The sequence below is a fragment of the Odocoileus virginianus genome, chromosome 20, assembly GCF_023699985.2.
Source record: "Odocoileus virginianus isolate 20LAN1187 ecotype Illinois chromosome 20, Ovbor_1.2, whole genome shotgun sequence".
NCBI classification, from domain to species: domain Eukaryota; kingdom Metazoa; phylum Chordata; class Mammalia; order Artiodactyla; family Cervidae; genus Odocoileus; species Odocoileus virginianus.
In genome coordinates, this window is record NC_069693.1 from 2,581,853 (window position 1) to 2,602,000 (window position 20,148).

Below are 20,148 nucleotides of genomic sequence, written 5' to 3' on the forward strand. Positions count from 1 at the left end.
GGCTCCTCTCTCCATGGAATATTCCAGGCAAGAATACTGGAGTGGGTTGCCATTTCCTCCTTCAGTGTACCTTCCTGACCCAGGAATAGAAACTGAGTCTCATGTGTCTCCTGTGTTAGCAGGAGGGTTCTTTACCACTGAACCATTTAGGAAGCCATATATATATAGATACATAAAGTTCAGTGGCTTTTCTAAGTTTAGGGCTGTGTAACCATCACCTAAACAGAGGCCCCCTGCCCTTCAGTGGATGCTCTTACTCCTGGTGGAGAACAGATACCTGGAGCACTGCATGCGTCTGGAGGCTCCTGGAGCATCCGGAGCTCTCCGGCTTCCTCTCGGCCGCCGCCTGAGGCCATGTCAGGGGAGCTCGCGTCCAGAGGACACAACCACTGGAAAATGGGATTTGGGGCTTCCTCTTTACTTTGGCATAGAGGCTAGGAGATGGGTGGTCTTACCAAGAGCACGTGGAAATTTTTGATTGCCCTTATATATGATAAAAGGGATTTTTCATTTCAGTGGGGCAAAGGCAGATTCATCAGATGGCCTTGGGACAGTTAGCTGTCTGGAAAAACGTAGATGTATGCTTTGCACCTGATGAAGTTCTGACAGATTAGAGAGCTAAATGTACAGTACTAAAGTACAAGAAAAACAATATTTCTGTAACCTTGGTTTGAGGCACACTTTCTTAAGCATTACACATAACGCAGGAGGTGACATCAGACTGAGTAATACTTCTGTTTGAAACCATCAGTTAAGAGATAAATGAAAGACTGAAAAAAAATGTTTACAACAAATATGACAAAGGGCAATACTCCCTGATATTAAAACAGCAAAAGAAAATTACCCACCATCATTGGTAATCAAGGCAATGCAAAATAAAGTGATAATATAATCTACTTTTTTTCCCCAATAGATTGATTTAAACCATAGAAGAGTGATAATAATCCAGTTTTGGTGAACGTGTGAAAAACAAGGCAATTTCATTTCCCATTATATAAATTGCTATATAGATGTAGACCATCTGAATCAATATTCCTCAGAAACCAAAGTGTACAAAGGTAGGTAAATGTATAATGGGAAAAATTTTAATGATAAACTTAGCAATTTAAGGTCATGGGCAAACGGGTAAGTTAATTACGCTGAATTCATTCAACAGAATTACATGCAACAGTTGGAAAAAATGTGTATATAGTCATAAAAGATAGTCGTGCTATATTAAATGAAAAGCATTTTTTCAGACCTGTAGTCTAGTGTGAACTCATAGTATAAAAAATAAATCCCTAAATACATGTTTTTCTGGTTTTCTCTGCCCAGTTTTCCTTGCCTTCTTCTTTTGACTGTAATCTCCTTTTCCTTTGAGTAGCTGGCCATACCCTGTGCTACAATTGAGTACATGAGGAAGCAAGTAACTCAGACATACCTGCACAGAACACAGAGTGTCTCACTTTCCCCACCTCCAGTACCTTTCCCCATGCCTAAGACCACTCTGCTTCTTTTACCCAAAATATCTCCAGCCCCTCCCCTCAGGGAGGCAGATGCAGTGTTCTCCCAGCTCCTTGCTTGGCTGCCTAGGAATAAACCTTTTCCTTGTTGCAGACCTTGTCTTTCCTTCTGTGCCTTGGGCAAATGAACCTGGTTAGGCAACTACAGATGTCATCCTTACAGGAACCAGGTAAATGGTACACTAGAGCTCTATGATTTGTTATTTTTTTTTACAGCTGCATGTGTATCTACACTTGTGAAAATATTTAATGGAAGTCATTAACGACTTAAGACTAGCTGACTCTTCACATTTCTGTGGCCACCCAGACATTTCAGCAAATGCTTTTGTGCTTGGCTTTGTGATTTATGGTGTAAGAGGCCCAGCTGGGAGGCCTGGTTCCCACCCCAGCACCCCCCGTGGTGCTCCTGTGCCGCCTCTCTGGTACCACTGTCTCATTTGGAAGCTTGGTTGTGAGGATTAAACACGTTCTTAAGTCATCAAAACGCCAACAACAGGAGCTGGCATATAAGTTCAGTTGCTCAGTCATATCTGACTCCTTGCGACTCCATGGACTATACAGTTCATGGAGTTCTCCAGGCCGGAATACTCGAGTGCGTAGCCTTTCCCTTCTCCAGGGGATCTTCCCAACCAGGGATCAAACCCAGGTCTCCTGCATTGCAGACAGATTCTTTACCAGCTGAGCCACAAGGGAAGACCAAGAATACTGGCGTGAGTACCCTATCCCCTTCTCCGGCGCATATTCCTGACCCAGGAATCGAACCTGGGGGTCTCCTGCATTGCAGGTGGGTTCTTTACCAACTGAGCTATCAGGGAAGCCATAATAAAAAGGGTGAAGACTGTTTTTTTTCTTATGATCATTTGTTACTTTGCATCTCTGTATGTTTCACAAAATTTCTATAATTCAGCTATTTTGTATAATATCACGCTTAAGTAAGCTGCCCAGAACCATCCCTCAGTCCAGCCCAGGAGATGGGTGGACCTGGCTCCCTCCTTTTCTGGAATTTTCTCTTCTTCATCCCTCTTCCTCTCTAAGCAGTCCCTCTCCTCTCCACTCTTCTGCCCTTCCCTCCCCCATGTCTCTTCCTCCACTCTCTCTCCGTTTTCCTTCTGTCTTCCCAGCCCTTGATTCCTTCGCTCTTCCTATCCAACTTCCATTGGCCGCGGTTCCGGTGCCGCGGGGGCCTCTGGGAGTGGAGGGGCGCGGTCGGGTCTCGGGTGGGTTCCGCTCCGCGCGCGGGCTTCTGGGAAGTGTAGTTGGCCAGGCCGCGCTGCGCCTGGTCATTGTCCAGACCGAGCGGCGTGGGTGAGTCCGGCGGCTGCCGGGGTAGGGGCGGGAGGAGAGGGAGAGTGGGCGGGGTCGGTCCCGAGAAGAGGAGTGCGGACTCAAGTGAGGGGCGGGAGGGGCGAGGAGAGGGCCGGGAGGGCCCAGGGGAGGGGCGCGAGGGACCAGGTGGGAACTGAGGGCTGAGGTGAGGGGCGTGGGGGCCCGGGGGAGCGCCGAGGGGGGGGGCGGGACGTCCCAGGGGAGGGGCGGGAGGGGCGGGAGGTGCGGGAGGGGCGGGAGGGCCCAGGTGGGAACTGAGCGCAGAGGGCGAGCCGGCGGGCTGGGTGAGGGCGGCTGGACTGAGGGCAAGGGGTGGGGCTCAGGTGAGGGGCGTGCCGGCTCAGCGCGAGGCGGGGAGGAAGCCTGGAGTCTCCTGGAAGCCGTTACCAACCTAATCTGATGGGATGGGAAAGGAGGCGAATCCCTGTGTGAGTGTGTGGCTGTATGCACATCGGTGTGTGCACGTATGTGTGCGTGCCTACCTGTCTTGGTGTGTGTGGGTGTCCCCTGTGTCTCGTCTTTGCCTGTCCCTGTTGGGGGATATCTCTGGGTAATCACCCGTGTCCACATCCGTAGTTGTGTGTCTGCCTTTATTTCTGTCCATGGTGTCTTTCTGAGAGTGTCATCCAGGTGTCCACCTGTCTCATCTGTCACTTTTCCAAGGGGTCGCAAAGAGTCAGACGTGACTTAGCAACTAAACAACAACAAGTTGTTATCCTGGATGCCAGAATCACAATCCACATATCATCATTTCTGCTTCCCCCAGACTTCTATTCTTGGGGAGGGAAGACAGATGGCAAGCTTTTGAAAATAACTTTTTAAAGAGACAGTTGTCAGCAATGATGCAGGCTATAAGGAGATGGCAGAGGGTGAGGGGTGGTTGCTATTAATGCTTGACCTTGGGGCCCTGGGAATGGGAAACTTCTCCAAGGAGGTGACATCTGAGTTGACAGTGAGAAGGAGCCAGCCAAGGGAAGAGCATTTCTGGCAGAGGGAACAGCAGCTGCAAAGGCCAGTGCACCTGAGCCCAAGTGTTTGAGAGGGGAGTAGAGTGGGAGAGGGAAGGTCCCCAGGGCAGACCATAAGGGCTACGTGGGCAGTGGTGAAGACTCCTGATTTCTTATGCCCGTGGGAAGCCATAGAATTTTAAGCTAGAGGACGTTTTTGCTGAGGGTTTGCTCAGGCATTTGTGTGTGCAAGGCATGGTGCTCTGAAGTTTGTGGAAGACACCAGCCTGTGTGTTTATGATCCTTTGTGATATACAGTGGGCCTTTTTTTTAAAAAAATTATATTGCTTTTTTATTTGAAATTTCATTGTTTAAAATTTATAGGGACCAACATTTAACTTAGTAATGTTCTCTTTTTTATTGAAGTGCAGTGGATTTACAATGTTGTGTTAATTTCTGCTCTACAGCAAAGCAATTTAGTTATGCATTTATATGCTTTTTCATGTCCTTCTCCATTATGATTTGTCACAGGACATTGGCTGTAATTCCCTGTGCTGTACAGTGGGACCTTGCTGTTTCTCCAGTCTGTATATAATAGTTTGCATCAGCTAACCCCAGACTCCCAGTCCATCCTTCCCTGATGCCCCTGCTCCTCCTTGCAACCGCAAGTGTGCTCTCTCTGTGAGTCTGTTTCGTCCATATGTGCATTTCTGTCATATTTTAGATTCCACATGTAGATACCATATGGTGAAACGGGGTGGGTGGAAATAGTGCCCACCTTTCAGGGGTATTAGGAGGATTAAGTGAGAGATGTTGGCCCAGTGCTTTGCGGGTGACAAGCACCTGAGTGTTTGCTATTAACGTGTGTGTGTGTGTGTGTGTGTGTGTCCCCCTCCCTCCTGCCTCTCTGGGGGCACGTGTGTGTCTGTCCTGTCTGCACTGTGAGGCGGACCTAGGCCTGACCTCTCACCCTGCCTCCCTCTCTCCCCAGACCACAGCCTACCGTTCCAGGTCACTGCGGGCAGTGGAGGGATGGCCACCCAGCTGCTGACTGATGAGGCCCTGGACCACAGCCTGCCGTTCCAGGTCACTGCGGGCAGTGGAGGGATGGCCACCCAGCTGCTGACTGATGAGGCCCTGGACCACAGCCTGCCGTTCCAGGTCACTGCGGGCAGTGGAGGGATGGCCACCCAGCTGCTGACTGATGAGGCCCTGGACCACAGCCTGCCGTTCCAGGTCACTGCGGGCAGTGGAGGGATGGCCACCCAGCTGCTGACTGATGAGGCCCTGGACCACAGCCTGCCGTTCCAGGTCACTGCGGGCAGTGGAGGGATGGCCACCCAGCTGCTGACTGATGAGGCCCTGGACCACAGCCTGCCGTTCCAGGTCACTGCGGGCAGTGGAGGGATGGCCACCCAGCTGCTGACTGATGAGGCCCTGGACCACAGCCTGCCGTTCCAGGTCACTGCGGGCAGTGGAGGGATGGCCACCCAGCTGCTGACTGATGAGGCCCTGGACCACAGCCTGCCGTTCCAGGTCACTGCGGGCAGTGGAGGGATGGCCACCCAGCTGCTGACTGATGAGGCCCTGGACCACAGCCTGCCGTTCCAGGTCACTGCGGGCAGTGGAGGGATGGCCACCCAGCTGCTGACTGATGAGGCCCTGGTGAGTCCTGCTGCCTCCCTTTCCTTTCCAGAGGCTCCGCCCGCGGGTTTGGGCTTCTTCCCAGGGATGACCCTCTGACCCCCAGGCCTGCCCAGGGCCTGCGTCCACACCTGGGGGCTCTGCCCACCCGGTGCTCAGGGCTGACACTTCTGTCCACTCTGCCCCCTTCAAACCCCGAAGCCTCTTGCCTGCCCCTGACACTGGCTTTGGTCAACCGAGGAGGTCAGGACAGCTGGGGAGTGACTGGTTCTGCCCTGGGGGCCCTCAGGAGATGCAGGAGGGCGCCTGGAAAGGGAAGGTTTAAATGTGTACAAGGTTCGCTGGAATGAGACCCACACATTTCAGCCAGCAGTCACCCCCGGGAAGGGAAGACGCCGTGGGTGCTGCACACAGGTGGCCGTCCCCGCTCTCAGTGTTAAGTTTCCTAATGTTTGTGTGTGTGTGTGTGTGTGTGTGTGTGTGTGTGTGTGCAATAAAGTTTTATTAAAGTATAAAGGAGATAGAGAAAGCTTCTGACATGGACATCAGAAGGGGTAGAAAGAGTACCAGCTTGCTAGTTTTAGCAATGGAGTTATATACTCTCCAGCGAATCCAAAGAATGTCTGGAGGTTGTAAAGACCTCACCAGACCTACTCCCATAATTTACATTTTAAGATAACAGTTGGCCAGAAGATTTAATCCAAAGACTGTCCTCAGGCAGGATACATCCTTGTAAAGACCAGACCTACTCCCATAATTTATGTTTTAAGATAACAGAATTAGCCAGAAGGTTTAATCCAAAGACTGTCCTCAGGCAGGATACATTATTGTTATATAATCCTAAGGAATGTAGAGGAAAAAAGTAAAAAGTTTGTTCTTTCTTCCTCCTTGAATATTCCAGACCTCTCTCTCCTTGGGGACCCCTAGACTTCCTATCAACCTGCCTAGGAAATTACTCTCATTCCCCCCTTTTCTTTTAGGAGAATTATGTTGCCAAGGGAAAGGGGCATTGTTTTCATTTCATAAATACTTCCTGATGTCTAGGGGCATGGTCCCTAAATTGTTAAGGCAACATATTCTCCTAACCCTAAAAATGAGGGTCTCTGATCCAGGGGCCCCAAGTAATAGTTGGAGGAGGCTGTGGCACTCATAGGAGCTTGGTCAACCATTTGTAACTTAAAAGCTTTTAGACTTTTAGAAAACCCCATTATACAGTTACAGATGTAAGGCAAAATAATCATCAAGATGAGAAGTCACATTATGTCCATAGTTACATGCCGGGGTCCAGCCTCGGCAGGATCCAGGGGGCACCCTCAGGATGAACGGCGTCCGCGAGAGAGAGAGAGAGAGAGAGAGAGAGAGAGAAAGAAGACACATGAGACCAGCCTTGATAGGGCCAAGTTTGCGAGGGAGAGAGAGAGAGACAAAGAGACAGAGAGAGAGAGTGTGTGACCAGATGGGCGGTGCAGCCGAGTCTGGCAGAGTCTGGCCATGCTTTATTTTTCACCGTGGCTTTTATACCCTAAATTAGTACATTTCTAAGGGGAAGATAGTTTAACATTACGTCAGCTTGTCCTTCACAAAACCAGGGTGTTTACTGCATACTTCTTTGTTTATGAGGGTCTTGTACATTATCTTCTGGCCTTGGGCCTGTTAACATTTTATGCAGGTCAGGTGAATGTAAACCTATTTTCTGTTTCTCTGGTGACCTTAACTGAAAGGTAGCAGTCTCATAGGGCAACAGTACAGAGTAGAAGTATAACCTTGTTAACATAAAAATTAATCCTTCTGCAGAAGTTGTCAGTTGCGTTTATCTAAGAAGTTTACCCCACACAGCCTCTGCCTAGCACTCCTGGCTGACAATTAGCAACCATCTCATTGTTACCACACTAGGGCTAAGCTCTTATTTTTCTAGATCTATAACTATATTAACAATGGTTTCTATAACACAACCTTAGCACATTAAGAACAAAAACACAGCAAGCAAATGTTAACCCAATAGCTACTTTTAGAATAATTTTTCTTGTGTTTTCTAATAGGGCTTCCTCACTCCCGAAGGGCTCTATGTCTATTAGGGCCTTTATATTATCAGGTTCTTTATGTTATTTTATGATTAGAGTATTATAAGCAATCATGCATATTAGTACCAAGGGCATAAACGCATTTGCCAAACAAACTAAAATACCAGCGAAGCAGTTTAAATTAAAACACTCCTTTTACTCTGGATAATCTCATAAAATACCACCACCCGGGAAACTTATTGATTAAAGTTCTAAATTGATTCTTATTTGGAAAGAGATCGGGGAAGGCCTTTTGCCTGTGTCACAGAAATTAGGGAGTAGTCTATTGAAGCAAGCATCAGAAAGACAGATATCATCTTTAAGGTGAGCGCGCCGGGGGCAGTTTTTTGGAATCCCTGAAAACCTGATCCGCCTTGTCAGGTTTTCTCCTCATGACCTTGTCATGGGTGGGATCTCCTGTGCTGGCTCCCGGCAGTTACATCAGTCCATTTTAGGGTTGTTAGATGTCATCAGTTTAAGAAGAGGCATCACATGTGATTGTTGAAGGTATTTGCAGACTTGGAAAAAGTCCTTTTCTTGAAGCTGAGATGTCCACCATGGGAAGCCTTCCACGGATGAAGGGAGTGGTCTACAGACCCAGCAGTTAGACCGATTGTGGAATGCAGCGTAGGAGTGAGCCCAGAACAGGAAGGCATTGTCTTGAGGATCAAATAGCAAACTCAGGATTTTTGGAGTCAGCATAAGTAGGCTCACATAGATTATCAGGCCCATCTTGTCCTGAAGGATCCCGGATGAGCCCCCAAGATGAAAGTTTGTTTCTGAATCACGCAAAGACGCCAGGGTTCTTGGCCTCCAGAGGAGAAGAATTCAATCCGGGGCCAGAGACGAGGCTGGATCACTCAGAGCTTTTGTGCAATAAAGTTTTATTAAAGTATAAAGGAGATAGAGAAAGCTTCTGACATAGACATCAGAAGGGGGTAGAAAGAGTACCCCAGTTTCCTGATGTTTTAACAGGTGGTACGTATGTGGCTGTATATTGAACTTTTCACTAAACTCGCTTTTATGCCAGAAATATTTCAATATAAAAATATGTAAATACTCTTTATAGAAAATAGGAAAAATCCAGTAACTGTAGGTTAGATAGTGTCATTCACCCATGGTGCCTGTACCCAGAGATAACCATGTGGATTATTTGTGTATCGTTTATTGTCTTCTCTGATGATTAGTTTTTAAAATTGACCCAGTATTGGCTCTGCCATTTTTATCTTGGAGTTTTGTTTTTTTTATCCCACCTTAATCAGTAAATGATTTCCCCAGCCTTTGAAACTTTACAGATATCACTTGTTTGGGTGCATAATCAGTGCATCTCAGGTCCATCTGGTATTGGTGGATTTGACTTCTTAAAAATCATTTTTCAATGCTGTAAATAATGTATCACAAAAGAAAATTCCCCAAAGATTAGGAAATGCATGATCATTATAAAAAGCTTAGACAATCCAGGACTTCCCTGGTGGTCCAGTGGTTAAAATTCCATGCTCCCAGTTCAGGGCATATGAGTTTGATCCCTGTTGGGGAAGATCCTGCATGCCATGTTGTGGAGCCAAAAAAAAAAAAAAAAAAACTTAGAAAATCCAAAAGAGTATAGCAAACAGGATCAGAATTACCCTGGATTTCATTCCAGGAGCTAACCACCCTCAAATGTTGTATCTTTCTCTCTCTGGAAGCATGCTGTTTTGCAAAAATATGAATCACCCCAGCTGAGCAATTTTTATATCTTGCTTTTTCATCAAAGATTTCTTCCTGAATGTTTCTCTACATTGTTAAAAACTATTTGGGAAAATCTGTTTTGATGACTCCATAGAAATTTTATCTTGGGACTGTACCTGGCTTACTTAATCGTTCCCCCACTGTTGGATATTTATTTGTCTCCAGTTTTTAATGGCTGTTGGGTATTTATTGTGCACCTGTGTGCGTGCTCAGCCACGTCTGACTCTGCAACACCACGAACTGCAGCCCACCAGGCTCATCTGTTCATGGGATTTTCCAGGCAAGAATACTGGAGTGGGTTGCCATTGCCTTCTCCGGGGGATCTGCCTGACCCAGAGATTGAACCCTCGTTTTCTGCATTGGCAGGCACAGAGCCACTGCAGGTTGGAGATAGGTGATAAATGGATGTATGGATAAATAGACCTAAGTGACAGACGATATAAGCTTTGAGCATGATAGGTGAGAAATGGTGTCACAAGATCTTTTCTGAGTAACATTATGTGTATATTAGTGAGGTTTGATTTTTAGAAAATGTTTATTAGCCATTTCTGTGGGGGGTTAAATGATCTATACTGTGCTTTCCCAGTCTCCAGGAATCCTAGTATCCTTAAAGATTTTAAAGAAGTGTATGCAAAAATATTTGTGGCAAATATACTTCCCAGCTTTGCTTTTCATTTCTTATTTTATATTTTTTGTGCCCAAAAGCACTTATTTTCAAAATTGAGTCTTTCTTTCCTCTTCTGGTGCCTTCCCTTGTTTTTAAGCTGTGAAAGGGTTTCTCCCATCCAATACAGGTCACACACACCACTTGTATTTTGTTGGTTTTTTTTCCCCCCATTTATCATTTTGATGTTAATAGTGAACTTCTGAATCCACCTTGAATTTATTTCAATGTCTAAATGTGTCAGTTTGCTGGGGTCCAGCCTCAGCAGGATCCAGGGGTGCCCTCAGGATGAACGGCGTCAGCGAGAGAGAGACAGAGAGAGAGAGGGAGACCAGACTGGGGGTGTGCAGCAGAGTCTGGCCGTTATGCCCGCTGCCCGAATCCCCCAGCAGGAAGAGAGAAGACCTCCCTGACAATGCAACACGCAAAGGAAGGGAAATTCATTGCTGACTCAAGCCAGGGCCCCTGCTGCAACCAACGCAGTGGTGCAAAGTCAGAGAGCCCCGAGCCCCAGTTTCCACGCACATTTATAGGGTGCTCGATTTCAAATGTAAGCAGTGGGTAGTGGGCGCAAGCGGATTGGTTACATGTTTGCAAAGCAATTTCATTGATACAAACTTCCGTGCACGCGGGACTTTCCAGGGGACCTTCTCGGAGGTTTACTGGGCGCCTACTGATTAGCTGGTCTCTGGTGGCCTGTTGAGGGCAGATAATTACCCTACCCTCGGGAGAAACTGAAACTTAGGCCTACTCTTAGTTCAGGGCGCCTGTCATGGTGCTAGTTTTGACAGTCTCACACTGGCAAATCTTTGTTTTTTTACCGTAGCTTTTATATTCTAAGTTAGTACATTTTTAAGGGGAAGATAGTTTAATATTACATTGGCTTATCCTTCACGAAACCAGGGTGTTTTCTGCATGCTTCTTTGTGAGAGTCTTGTACATTATCTTCTGGCCTTGGGGCCTATTGACATTTTATGACCTAGGTGAATGCAAAGCTGTTTTCTATTCTTTGTTGAACACAAAGATCAGCCCTTTTGCAGAAGTTATCAGTTAAATTTATTTAAAAGTTTTACCACACAAAGACTCTGCAGCTCTGGTGAGGCAGCCCCTGTTTAGCATTCCTGGTTAAAATGAACAATTCTAAACTCTTATTTTTCTAAATCTTTAACTCTAACCACTTTTAGAATAATATTTTTGTGTTCTCTAATAGGGCTTCCTCACCCCCGAAGGGCTCTGTGCCTATTAGGGCCTTCATGTGATCAGGTTCTTTATGCTGTTTATGATTAAGGTGTTGTGAGCAGTCATGTGCATTAGTATGGATTTGCCAAGCAGGCTAGAATGCCAGCAAAGGGGTCTGAATTGAAACACTCCTTTCATCCTGGATAATCTTATAGGATACCACCCTCTGGAGGACATATTGATTAAAGTTCTAAGTTGATTCTGTTTGGAGAGAGATCGGGGAAGGCCTTCTCCCCGTGTCACAGAAATTAGGGAGTAGTCTAATAAGCAAGCATCAGAAAGACAGAGATCATCTTTAAGGTGAGCGCCGGGGCAGCTTTTCGAAATCCCTGAAGTCCTGATCTGCCTTGCTTGTCAGGCCTTCTCCTCATGACCTTGTCATGGGTGGCATCTCCTGTGCTGGCTCCCGGCATCAGTTCACTTACCTATAAGTTCTGATGTGTTGTGCCTTGATACACCTGTATCAAGATACACCCCACATACCACAGAATGTACAGTTCATGGGTTTATGGTTGTGCAACCATTACCACAGTCAATTTTAGAACATTTTCATCATCCCAAATGGAAATGTGTGTCCATGGGCAGTCACTCCCATTCCCTCCATTGACCAGCCCCTGGCAACCAGTCATTTACGTTTTTTTTTTTTTTTTTCATTTACTTTTTGTCTCTGGATTTTCTCTGAAGTTCATCACATTTTAACGTATGTCAAAGCTTCATTCCTTTTAATGGCTGGATGATATTCTACTATGTGGTTAGACCACGTGTCATTTATCCATTCATTGGCCGATGCGCATTCAGATTGTTTCCACTTTAGGTTATTAGGAATGCTGCAGTTCAGACATGAGTTTGAACACATGGTCTCAGTTCTCTTGGGTGTATACTTAGGAGTGGAATAATATAACTCTGTTTAACCATCTAAGGAACTGTCAGACTATTTTCCAAAGCAACTGCACCATGATGTCTTCATTTTTCACTTGTCTGTGATTATCGTCTTGATTTCTTCTTTTACCTACATAATTTAGAAGGACTTGTTGACTGTTTTTGTTTCAGTATAGTTGGGATTTTTTTTCTTAAAGTGTTTTTTTTTCTCAATCACATCTAGTATAATGCTGATTTAAAAAAAAAAAATAGAGCCTATCTTCACCTCTGGAACTTGGGGAGGTTTTCCTTGTGGTGAATCAGTTTGTGCTGTTAGGAAACCAAAACAGATGAATCACTAGAATGAGTGACCTTGGACATGCACATGCAAAAAACTCAGGTTTGATGCCTTTGCGGCTAAACTTTACTTCCAGGGAGGTCTCCTCAGCCGTCCAGAGGAAAGTGGCCCCTGCTGTCTGCCTTGCAGCATCCTTTGCTGTAAAGTGTTGGCTCTGAGGCTTCCAGAACTGTCCATAATGTTTTCAGTGGCCACCTCCACCCCCGCACCACAGCCAGAACACAGAGCATGGAGGCTACTCAGTAAATACATTATGTATTGAACAAGTTCACTGAGATGGGGCACACTAAGAGAAGACTCTCTGAAGACATTACTGTATTTTAAAAATTAAAATAAGTTAAAAAACAAAGTGGGCAGGGGGAAACTTTTGGAGGTGATGGATAAGCTTATGGCCTCAATTGTGGTGATGTTTCATGGGTGTACACTTTCCAAACTTATCAAGTTGTATTAACTAAATATGTACAGATTTTCTATGTCAATCATACCTCATAAAGTGCTTTTTTAAAAAGAATTGGTAGCAGGACTGGCCAAAGGACATATGGGCCAAAGAATCAAATAATAATATCATATAATAATAATAACTATGACTACTAATACCTATATATAATATACAAATCAAATGTCAAAATTAATAAACTCTAAGAGTTGACATTCACTGAGAACTTACTCCAGCCATAGCAGATACTGTGCTGGAACCGTGTATGCATTCCCCCGTTCACCTCCATGACAACACCAGAGGGGGGCATTGTCATCATGAGGCCCATTGAACAAATGAAGCTCGGAGACGTTAAGGCAGTTGCCCAAGGAAACACCACTGTTGAGGGGTAGAGCCAGGATTTCTTTGCAGGCTCTCAGGGTCCTGAGCCCACACTCTCAGCCACTGTGCGGTACTGCTTCCTTATCCTGTAGGAGTGACCCACGAGGCAGAGGAGCCCCGTATGAGCCCAGAGCCCCTGGGCGGGCACATGGGTCCATGACAGTACTGGCCAGGAGGTGAGGCCTCCTCTCAGGAGATTAAGTCAGTTCAGGGTCCACAGGCTGCGGGGCTTAGAGCATTCGGGAGAGCCAGGGACCTGTGGGGTGGGTGGCAGTAACAGCAGCTGATGGTAATTAAGCACCTACTGTATGCTGGGCATCAAACATGGATTAACTCATTTAATCCTCACAACATCCTTACCCATAGATCCATTCAAGAACTATTCATTGAGGGACTTCCTTGGTGGCCCACTGGCTAAGACTCTGCATTCCCAAGGCAGGGGGCCTGGGTCCATTCCCTGGTCAGGGGACTAGTGCCTACATGCCTCAGCTTAGAGTTTGCATGCCGCAACTAAAGATCTCACACACCACAACAAAGACTGAAGATCCAGCATGCCACAACTAAGACCCCATGCAGTCAAATAAATAAATACAGATTTTTTTTTTAAAGAACTATTCATTGAGTGCCTACTATTTGCCAGGCATTGTACCAAACACTGGGGAAATAGTAGTGAGCAGGGCAGATGTACTGGTTTGCTAGGGCTGAAAGGTTGTTGCTGAACGATTAGACGCGGGATTCTTGGCCTCCGGAGGAGACGAATTCAATCCGGGGCCAGAGACGAGGCTGGATCGCTCAGAGCTTTTGTGTAATAAAGTTTTATTAAAGTATAAAGGAGATAGGGAAAGCTTCTGACATAGGCATCAGAAGGGGGCAAAAGAATACCCCCCTTCTAGTCTTTAGCTGTCTGTTATATAGTCACTCACAGTCTGTTAATGAAAAGGATGTCATAAAATTTAGAATGACACCAGATAATTCATCTCTGGCCATAAAATGATTGACTTGAATCTTGTAGAAGGGCAGAATACCAACAAATATTTTCATTTACATAGATTAGGGGAACAATACCTGAGTAAGTAAATTAGGCCATTTGGCGGAACCAACTTGAAGATAGAGTCTGGGGTTCATTAACATAGCTTAAGACAACATTTCCATACGAAAAAGAAACGTATTGGTCAACTCAAGGTTTGAGAGTAGTTAGCTTCAGGTGAGACCAGGTGTCATGGCAACACAGCACTTTAAGAGAAACCTCTTTTAAATTTGTATAGAGAAGGAAAGACATATCGCTGGTTTGTTTCTTCCAGCTGCTTAAGAGAGATAAAAATGTCTGGCACCTGCAGCTTCTTTTTTCCATTTGGAGACCCCTGGCCTTCCTGCCTGTTACCCTCTCAGGGCTGCCATAGCAAAGTACCATGGAGAGGGAGGCTTAAACAACAAATGTTTTCTCACAGTTCTGGAGGCTGGAAGTCCAAAAGCAAGGTGTTGGGGGACTTTCCTGGTGGTCCAGTGTTGGGTGGTCCGGAGTCGACGATAAGAAAGTAAGAGAGAGAAAGAAGCTGCTATCCCCTGGTTTATGCGGAAAGCCAGTAGAGTCCTGTTCTCAGGGCTCGCGCTGCTGCCCGTGGGCACCAGACGCCCTCTCGAGTGGGTGAAGGCACAGTGCACCTTCTCAAGAGGGTCTTAGAAGCCCGGGCAAGAAAGTGAGCTCAGCGGGCCTCCGCGCTCCAAGGAATTAGCCAGAAATAGAGAGAGAGAGAGAGAAAGAAAGACACAGGGACCCAAGCTCTGATGGAGCAAAGGTGTTTTAATCAACATGGTGTGGGCGTATATACTGTCTTACAAGGTGGTATTCCCAGCAAAGATAAAGATCAAAATTCCAGACTTAGAAAACATAAGACGACCCCTATCAGAGAGAGTTGCAAACAATCACCTTTTCATAAGAAGGAAGAGGGTACTCATCACCGTAATGAGAAATGCCTGGATTCCTCAGCCCCGGGAAAGGTGTGCCTCTCCTCTTAACTCCTGAATACTCAGGAATTAATGAGGGCCAGAGGGTTCCTGAGAGATCCAAAACAGCACCCAGGAAGCCTCTTCTTAAATGCTTCCTGACAGTCCAGTGGTTAAGAATCCACCTTCCAATGCAGGGGATGCGGGTTTGATTCCTGGTTGGGGAACTAAGATCCCACATGCCTCGGGTCTACTAAGCCCACGTGCCACAACTAGAGACGCTCGTGCACCACGAGGAAGCAAAGTGCACCACATGCTTCAGCAAAGACCCAGCGCAGCCAAACAGACAAACAAAAAATAAAATCACGGTGTTGGTGGGGCCACGTGCCTTCAGAAAGCTCTAGAGGAGGGTCAGTTTCAGGCCTTTCTCCCACCTTCCAGTAGTTCCTGGGCTATGGCACCATAATTCCAGTTTTCACACCGTGTTCTCCATATGGGTGTGTCTCTGTGTCCACATTTCCCCTTTTGATAAGGGCACCAGTCAGATTAGGGCCCGCCTACTCCAGTAGGACCTCATCTTAACCAATGGCCCTGTTTGCAAAGAAGGTCCCATTCTCAGGTGCTGGGGGTAGACTTCAACACGTGGATTTGGAGGGGAGGGAGCATAATTCAACCTATAACAAACACTTAGAGAATAGTACCTGGTGGGTACAGTGTGGGGGGGGGGGGGCGGGGCGGGGGAGAATAGTCCCTGGCACATAGCAACTGCCTATGAAGTTGTTGCAGGAAGGGGGACCCCTTCCAGGGCCTGAAACTGGGTTCTTGTCTAACACTTGGAAATGAATTGTCCGAGGAGACACATGTGCTGACAAAGCAAGAGATTTTATTGGGAAAGGGCACCCGGGTGGAGAGCAGGAGGGTAAGGGAAACCAGGAGAACTGCTTTGCCGCGTGGCTCGCAGTCTTGGGTTTTATGGTGATGGGATTAGTTTCCAGGTGGTCTTTGGCCGATCATTCTAATTCAGAGTCTTTCCTGGTGGCGCACGCATTGCTTAGCCAAGATGGATGCTAGCAAGAGGGATTCTGGGAAGTGGACAGACAGGCAGTGTCTCCTTTTGACCTTTCCCAAACTCTTCTGGCTGGTGGTGGCTTATTAGTTCCGTATCCTTATCAGGATCTCCTGTCGTAAAACAACTCATGCAAATGGTTACTATGGTGCCTGGCCAGGGTGGGCGGTTTCAATCAGTGTGCTTCCCCTAACAACTTGATAGGTGTGGTGACCTACAACTGATGACACCATCATCATCACTACCATTATTATTACCATAACCATTATCATCATCACCACCACTACCATTCTCATCACCGCCATCACCAGCATCATCGTCATCATCTACTCTGCTCAGCCGTGTTCACTTCAGCCCCAGGGCTTACAGCTCAGCCAGAAAGGCGCTTGTGTTTCCGCTACATGAACTTCTCACCATTCATCAATGGTCTCATCTGCCTTTCAAGCCTCAGGTCTCTGCCCAAGGTCTTCCTCCCTCCAGAATCTCCCCCAAGGACCTGACCACTGAACCTCCGCCACAGACTACACTCAGTGCCGCCTTTCTAAAGTCTTCCCAGATGCCCCCTAAAGCTGCCCTTGCTCAGAAACCTGGAGAATTTTGTTTGTACCTTCATGACAGTATCGACGAGATTGTGGGTCAGTTACCGGTATTCTCACCTGCCGCTCCTGTGAGGAACTAGTTCTTAAACCTCCCGTGTCTGTCTCCTAGCACTTCACTCGGTGCCTACAGCTTGGTAGAGGTTCAGACATCTTTGATGAATGACTGGATTCCATTTAGCTTTCTGCCTTTGCTGGGGCTTCCCTGGTGACGCAGATGGTAGAGACTCTGCCTGCAATGCTGGAGACCTGGGTTCCATCCCTGGGTTGGGAAGATCTCCTGGAGAAGGGAATGGCTACCCACTCCAGTATTCTTGCCTGGAGAATTCCATGGACAGAGGAGCCTGGCGGGCTACAGTCCTTGGGGTCCCAAGGAGTCAGACACGACTGAGTGACTAACACACACACAACAATGAATATGTTGATTCACTGGGTTATGATCATTTTGCCTTTGATTCCTTCTCTGTCTCTCAAGCCTGTGACTTTCTGCTCTGAACAGCCTCACATTTATTTTATTTCTCTGTTAGAGGGCCATCCCCAAATAATGAGGCATGGAGAAAACCAAGGGGCAGGTCCTTGTTGAAATGACAGATTCCCAGATGCATACCAGATGCCCTTCCGGCTTTTCCATCCATTCCTCCAGACCTCTGTGAGGAGGGCCCTGCGGCGAGTGGTTGTGGGTTTCTTCTTGCAGGAGTCAGTGATGTTCAGGATGTGACTGTGGACTTCACCCAGGAGGAGTGGCACCAGCTGGAGCCTGCCCAGAAGGCAGGCTGGAGAACCTCCAGAACCTGGTCTCGCTGGGTGAGGGGATGCTTTGCTGAGTTACTTGCCATCAGCCTGTCACATGAGGACAACAGAGAGATAAAAGATGGACAGATGTGATGACATAGAAATCACTCTACTCAAAGCTAAAACTAAAGTTGACAGATGATGAAATGCCGAAGAATATTTACCACATGGATAGCAGTGAAAGGATTGAAAGTAAAAGTGTTAGTCACTCAGTCATGTCTGACTCCTTGCAACCCCATGGACTGTAGCCCACCAGGCTCCTCTGTCCATGTAATTCTCCAGGCAGGAATACTGGAGTGGGTTTCCATTCCCTTCTCCAGGAGTTCTCAACCCAGGGATCGAACCCAGATCTCACGTATTGCTAGGAGATTCTTTACTGTCTGAGTCACTAGAGAAACCCTAACCTTCAGAGGATTATAATTATATAAAGAGCTCCTAAGAATAAATTAGAAAAAGGCTGAATGATGGCCAGACTTATAGCTGGCAGTTCATAGATGTGGAAACACACTTTATAAAAGATCACACTTTATAAAAGATTTTTAAACCTTGTGCTTAGTTGCTCAGTCGTGTCTGACTCTTTGTGACTCCATGGACTATAGCCCGCCAGGCTCCTCTGTCCATGGAATTTTTCAGACAAGACTACTGGAGTGGTTGCCATTTCCTCCTCCAGGGGATCTTCCCAGCTGAATTATCAAACCATGTCACCTGTGTCTTAGGCATTGCAGGTGGATTCTTTACCTGCTAAGCCATCAGGGAAGCCCCTTTAAACCTTACTAGTAGTCAAAGAACTATTAATATAAACTGAGCCAAAGAAATAGTTTTTGCTCATGAGGTACATAGAGATGGTAAAGAATAATAGCCTGAATTATGAAGTTATCAGAAAGAGACTCTGTCCTTTTAGGAGTATAATGTTGGGACAACTCTTTTGGAGGACAGCTTGGCATTAGCAGCCAATTTTGAACCATTCGATTTTTAGAGATCTATCCTTTAAGAAATCTTTCTCTTAAGTGTGCAAAATTTTCCATAGGGGAAAAAGAAAGAAAGAAACGACCTAAATGCCCACCTATACAAGACTGACTAACGTATCAAGGTGTAACCATAGGATAGAAACCATGCTTTTCAAAGATGAGCACTCTTTGTAGGCACTGACATGGAACGGTGTCCCTTGTTGTTGTTAAGTTATTCGACTCTCTGCAACCCCATGGACCACAGGACACCAGGCTTCCCTGCCCTTCACTGTCTCTCAGGGTTTGCTCAAACTCATGTCCATCGAGTTAGTGATGCCATCCAACCATCTCATCCTCTGTCACCCCCTTCTCCTGCCTTCAACCACTGTCTTTTTCCAGTGAGTTGGCTCTTTGCATCAGGTGGCCAAAGTATTGGAGTTTCAGCTTCAGCATCAGTCCTTCCAATGAATATTCAGGGTTGATTCCCTTTAGGATTGACTGGTTTGATCTTGAAGTCCAAGGGACTGTCAAGAATTTGCGGTGGAGGGGTGGCACATAGGCTTGAGAGGCATCCGCATACAGAAGATACTGAAGCAGTACAATATTGTAAAGCAGTTACCCTCCAACTAAAAATAAGTAAACTTTTAAGAAAGAAGCAGCTACCTAAGTCCAGACCGTGAAGGTCTGGCATCACTCAGTTGAGGGGTTCTCAAACTCAAGAGCTGGTGAGGCCAGGTGGGGATTTATATGCTTTTTATTGCCTCATAGAAGTAAGGGCCTTTTGTGACTGTATCCTCCCACTTTTCATGACATTGTTGTGTAAGATCTCAGTTTTTAAATGTCAGGAATTGAGCCATCAGGTCTGGGATACAGAGTTCCCACTAATGGAACTCAAGACTGGAAATAGGACTGAACAGGATACCTGTAGGAGGGGGTTGGAGACTCCCCTTGGTCGTGATTAGCAAGGAACGATGGACGTGTGAAAAGAAGAGGTCTGCAGCCAGCCCACGGGGATACCTGCGCCCCAGAACTGGGCACCTGAGGATGGGAGTGAGGCCCCCCAGCCGGGTGGGGTGCGAAGGGATGGAGCTGGAAGGCGGGGTAACCTCCACAAGCCACCAACCGCAGCTGTATCGGTATTCTTTCTAATAAAAGCTGATACTCCCAGAAGCCTAACCGGTAGGGGATGTTCAGGATGGACCCTGGAGTAACCCGTTACTCGGGTTTGCGCGCCTCCTGACCCGCCCCCTGCTCTCCTCCCAGCTCCCAAAGGGACACCCCTTGTGTTAGCTCCCCTCCTCGGTCGGTTCTGCCCACTCGAGCCGCGTGTGCCGCCAGCGCATTGCTCTGCTCTTAGCGGCTCCATCTGTGCCCCGCGGTTTATCCATCCCCGGGCTTGGGAAGTTCCTTCCTTCCAGCACTAACCCTGCGCGTTTCCTCCTCTCTTCCTCTGCCTCCTCCAGACGTGGACACTCGGCCCGCAGTGAAAGAACCGGACCCAAAGGAGATTTTAGAAGACGGACCCTCCGCAGAAGGGCCCGTGAGGCACAGGGCTGGGGGTGCCGCGCTGGGCGGAGCGCGCACGCAGGGTGACCGCATGGACACGCCGCGGGGGAGTGCTCCGACCCATCCGGGGCGGCGGGGAACCTCCTGGAAGTCA

The 20,148-nt window shown here is 47.0% G+C and overlaps 2 protein-coding genes across 6 annotated transcripts in view; both read left to right on the forward strand.

Annotated features, from left to right (window-relative positions):
• LOC110133908 (zinc finger protein 470-like) overlaps positions 1-20,148 on the forward strand; it is a 38,035-nt gene that overhangs the window by 15,905 nt on the left and 1,982 nt on the right.
• LOC139029993 (uncharacterized) lies at positions 970-20,090 on the forward strand. Of its 5 annotated transcripts, XM_070451726.1 has the most exons (4): positions 970-1,058; positions 1,719-2,212; positions 4,767-5,440; positions 19,952-20,090. In XM_070451726.1, exons 3-4 carry the CDS (start codon positions 4,808-4,810, stop codon positions 19,973-19,975), a joined length of 657 nt encoding a protein of 218 aa, XP_070307827.1. In that variant the 5' UTR covers positions 970-1,058; positions 1,719-2,212; positions 4,767-4,807; the 3' UTR covers positions 19,976-20,090. The 5 variants fall into 5 exon arrangements, with proteins under 5 accessions (XP_070307827.1, XP_070307828.1, XP_070307825.1 ...); XM_070451727.1 differs by lacking the exons at positions 970-1,058; positions 1,719-2,212 and adding an exon at positions 2,731-2,807; XM_070451724.1 differs by lacking the exons at positions 970-1,058; positions 1,719-2,212 and adding an exon at positions 3,118-3,262.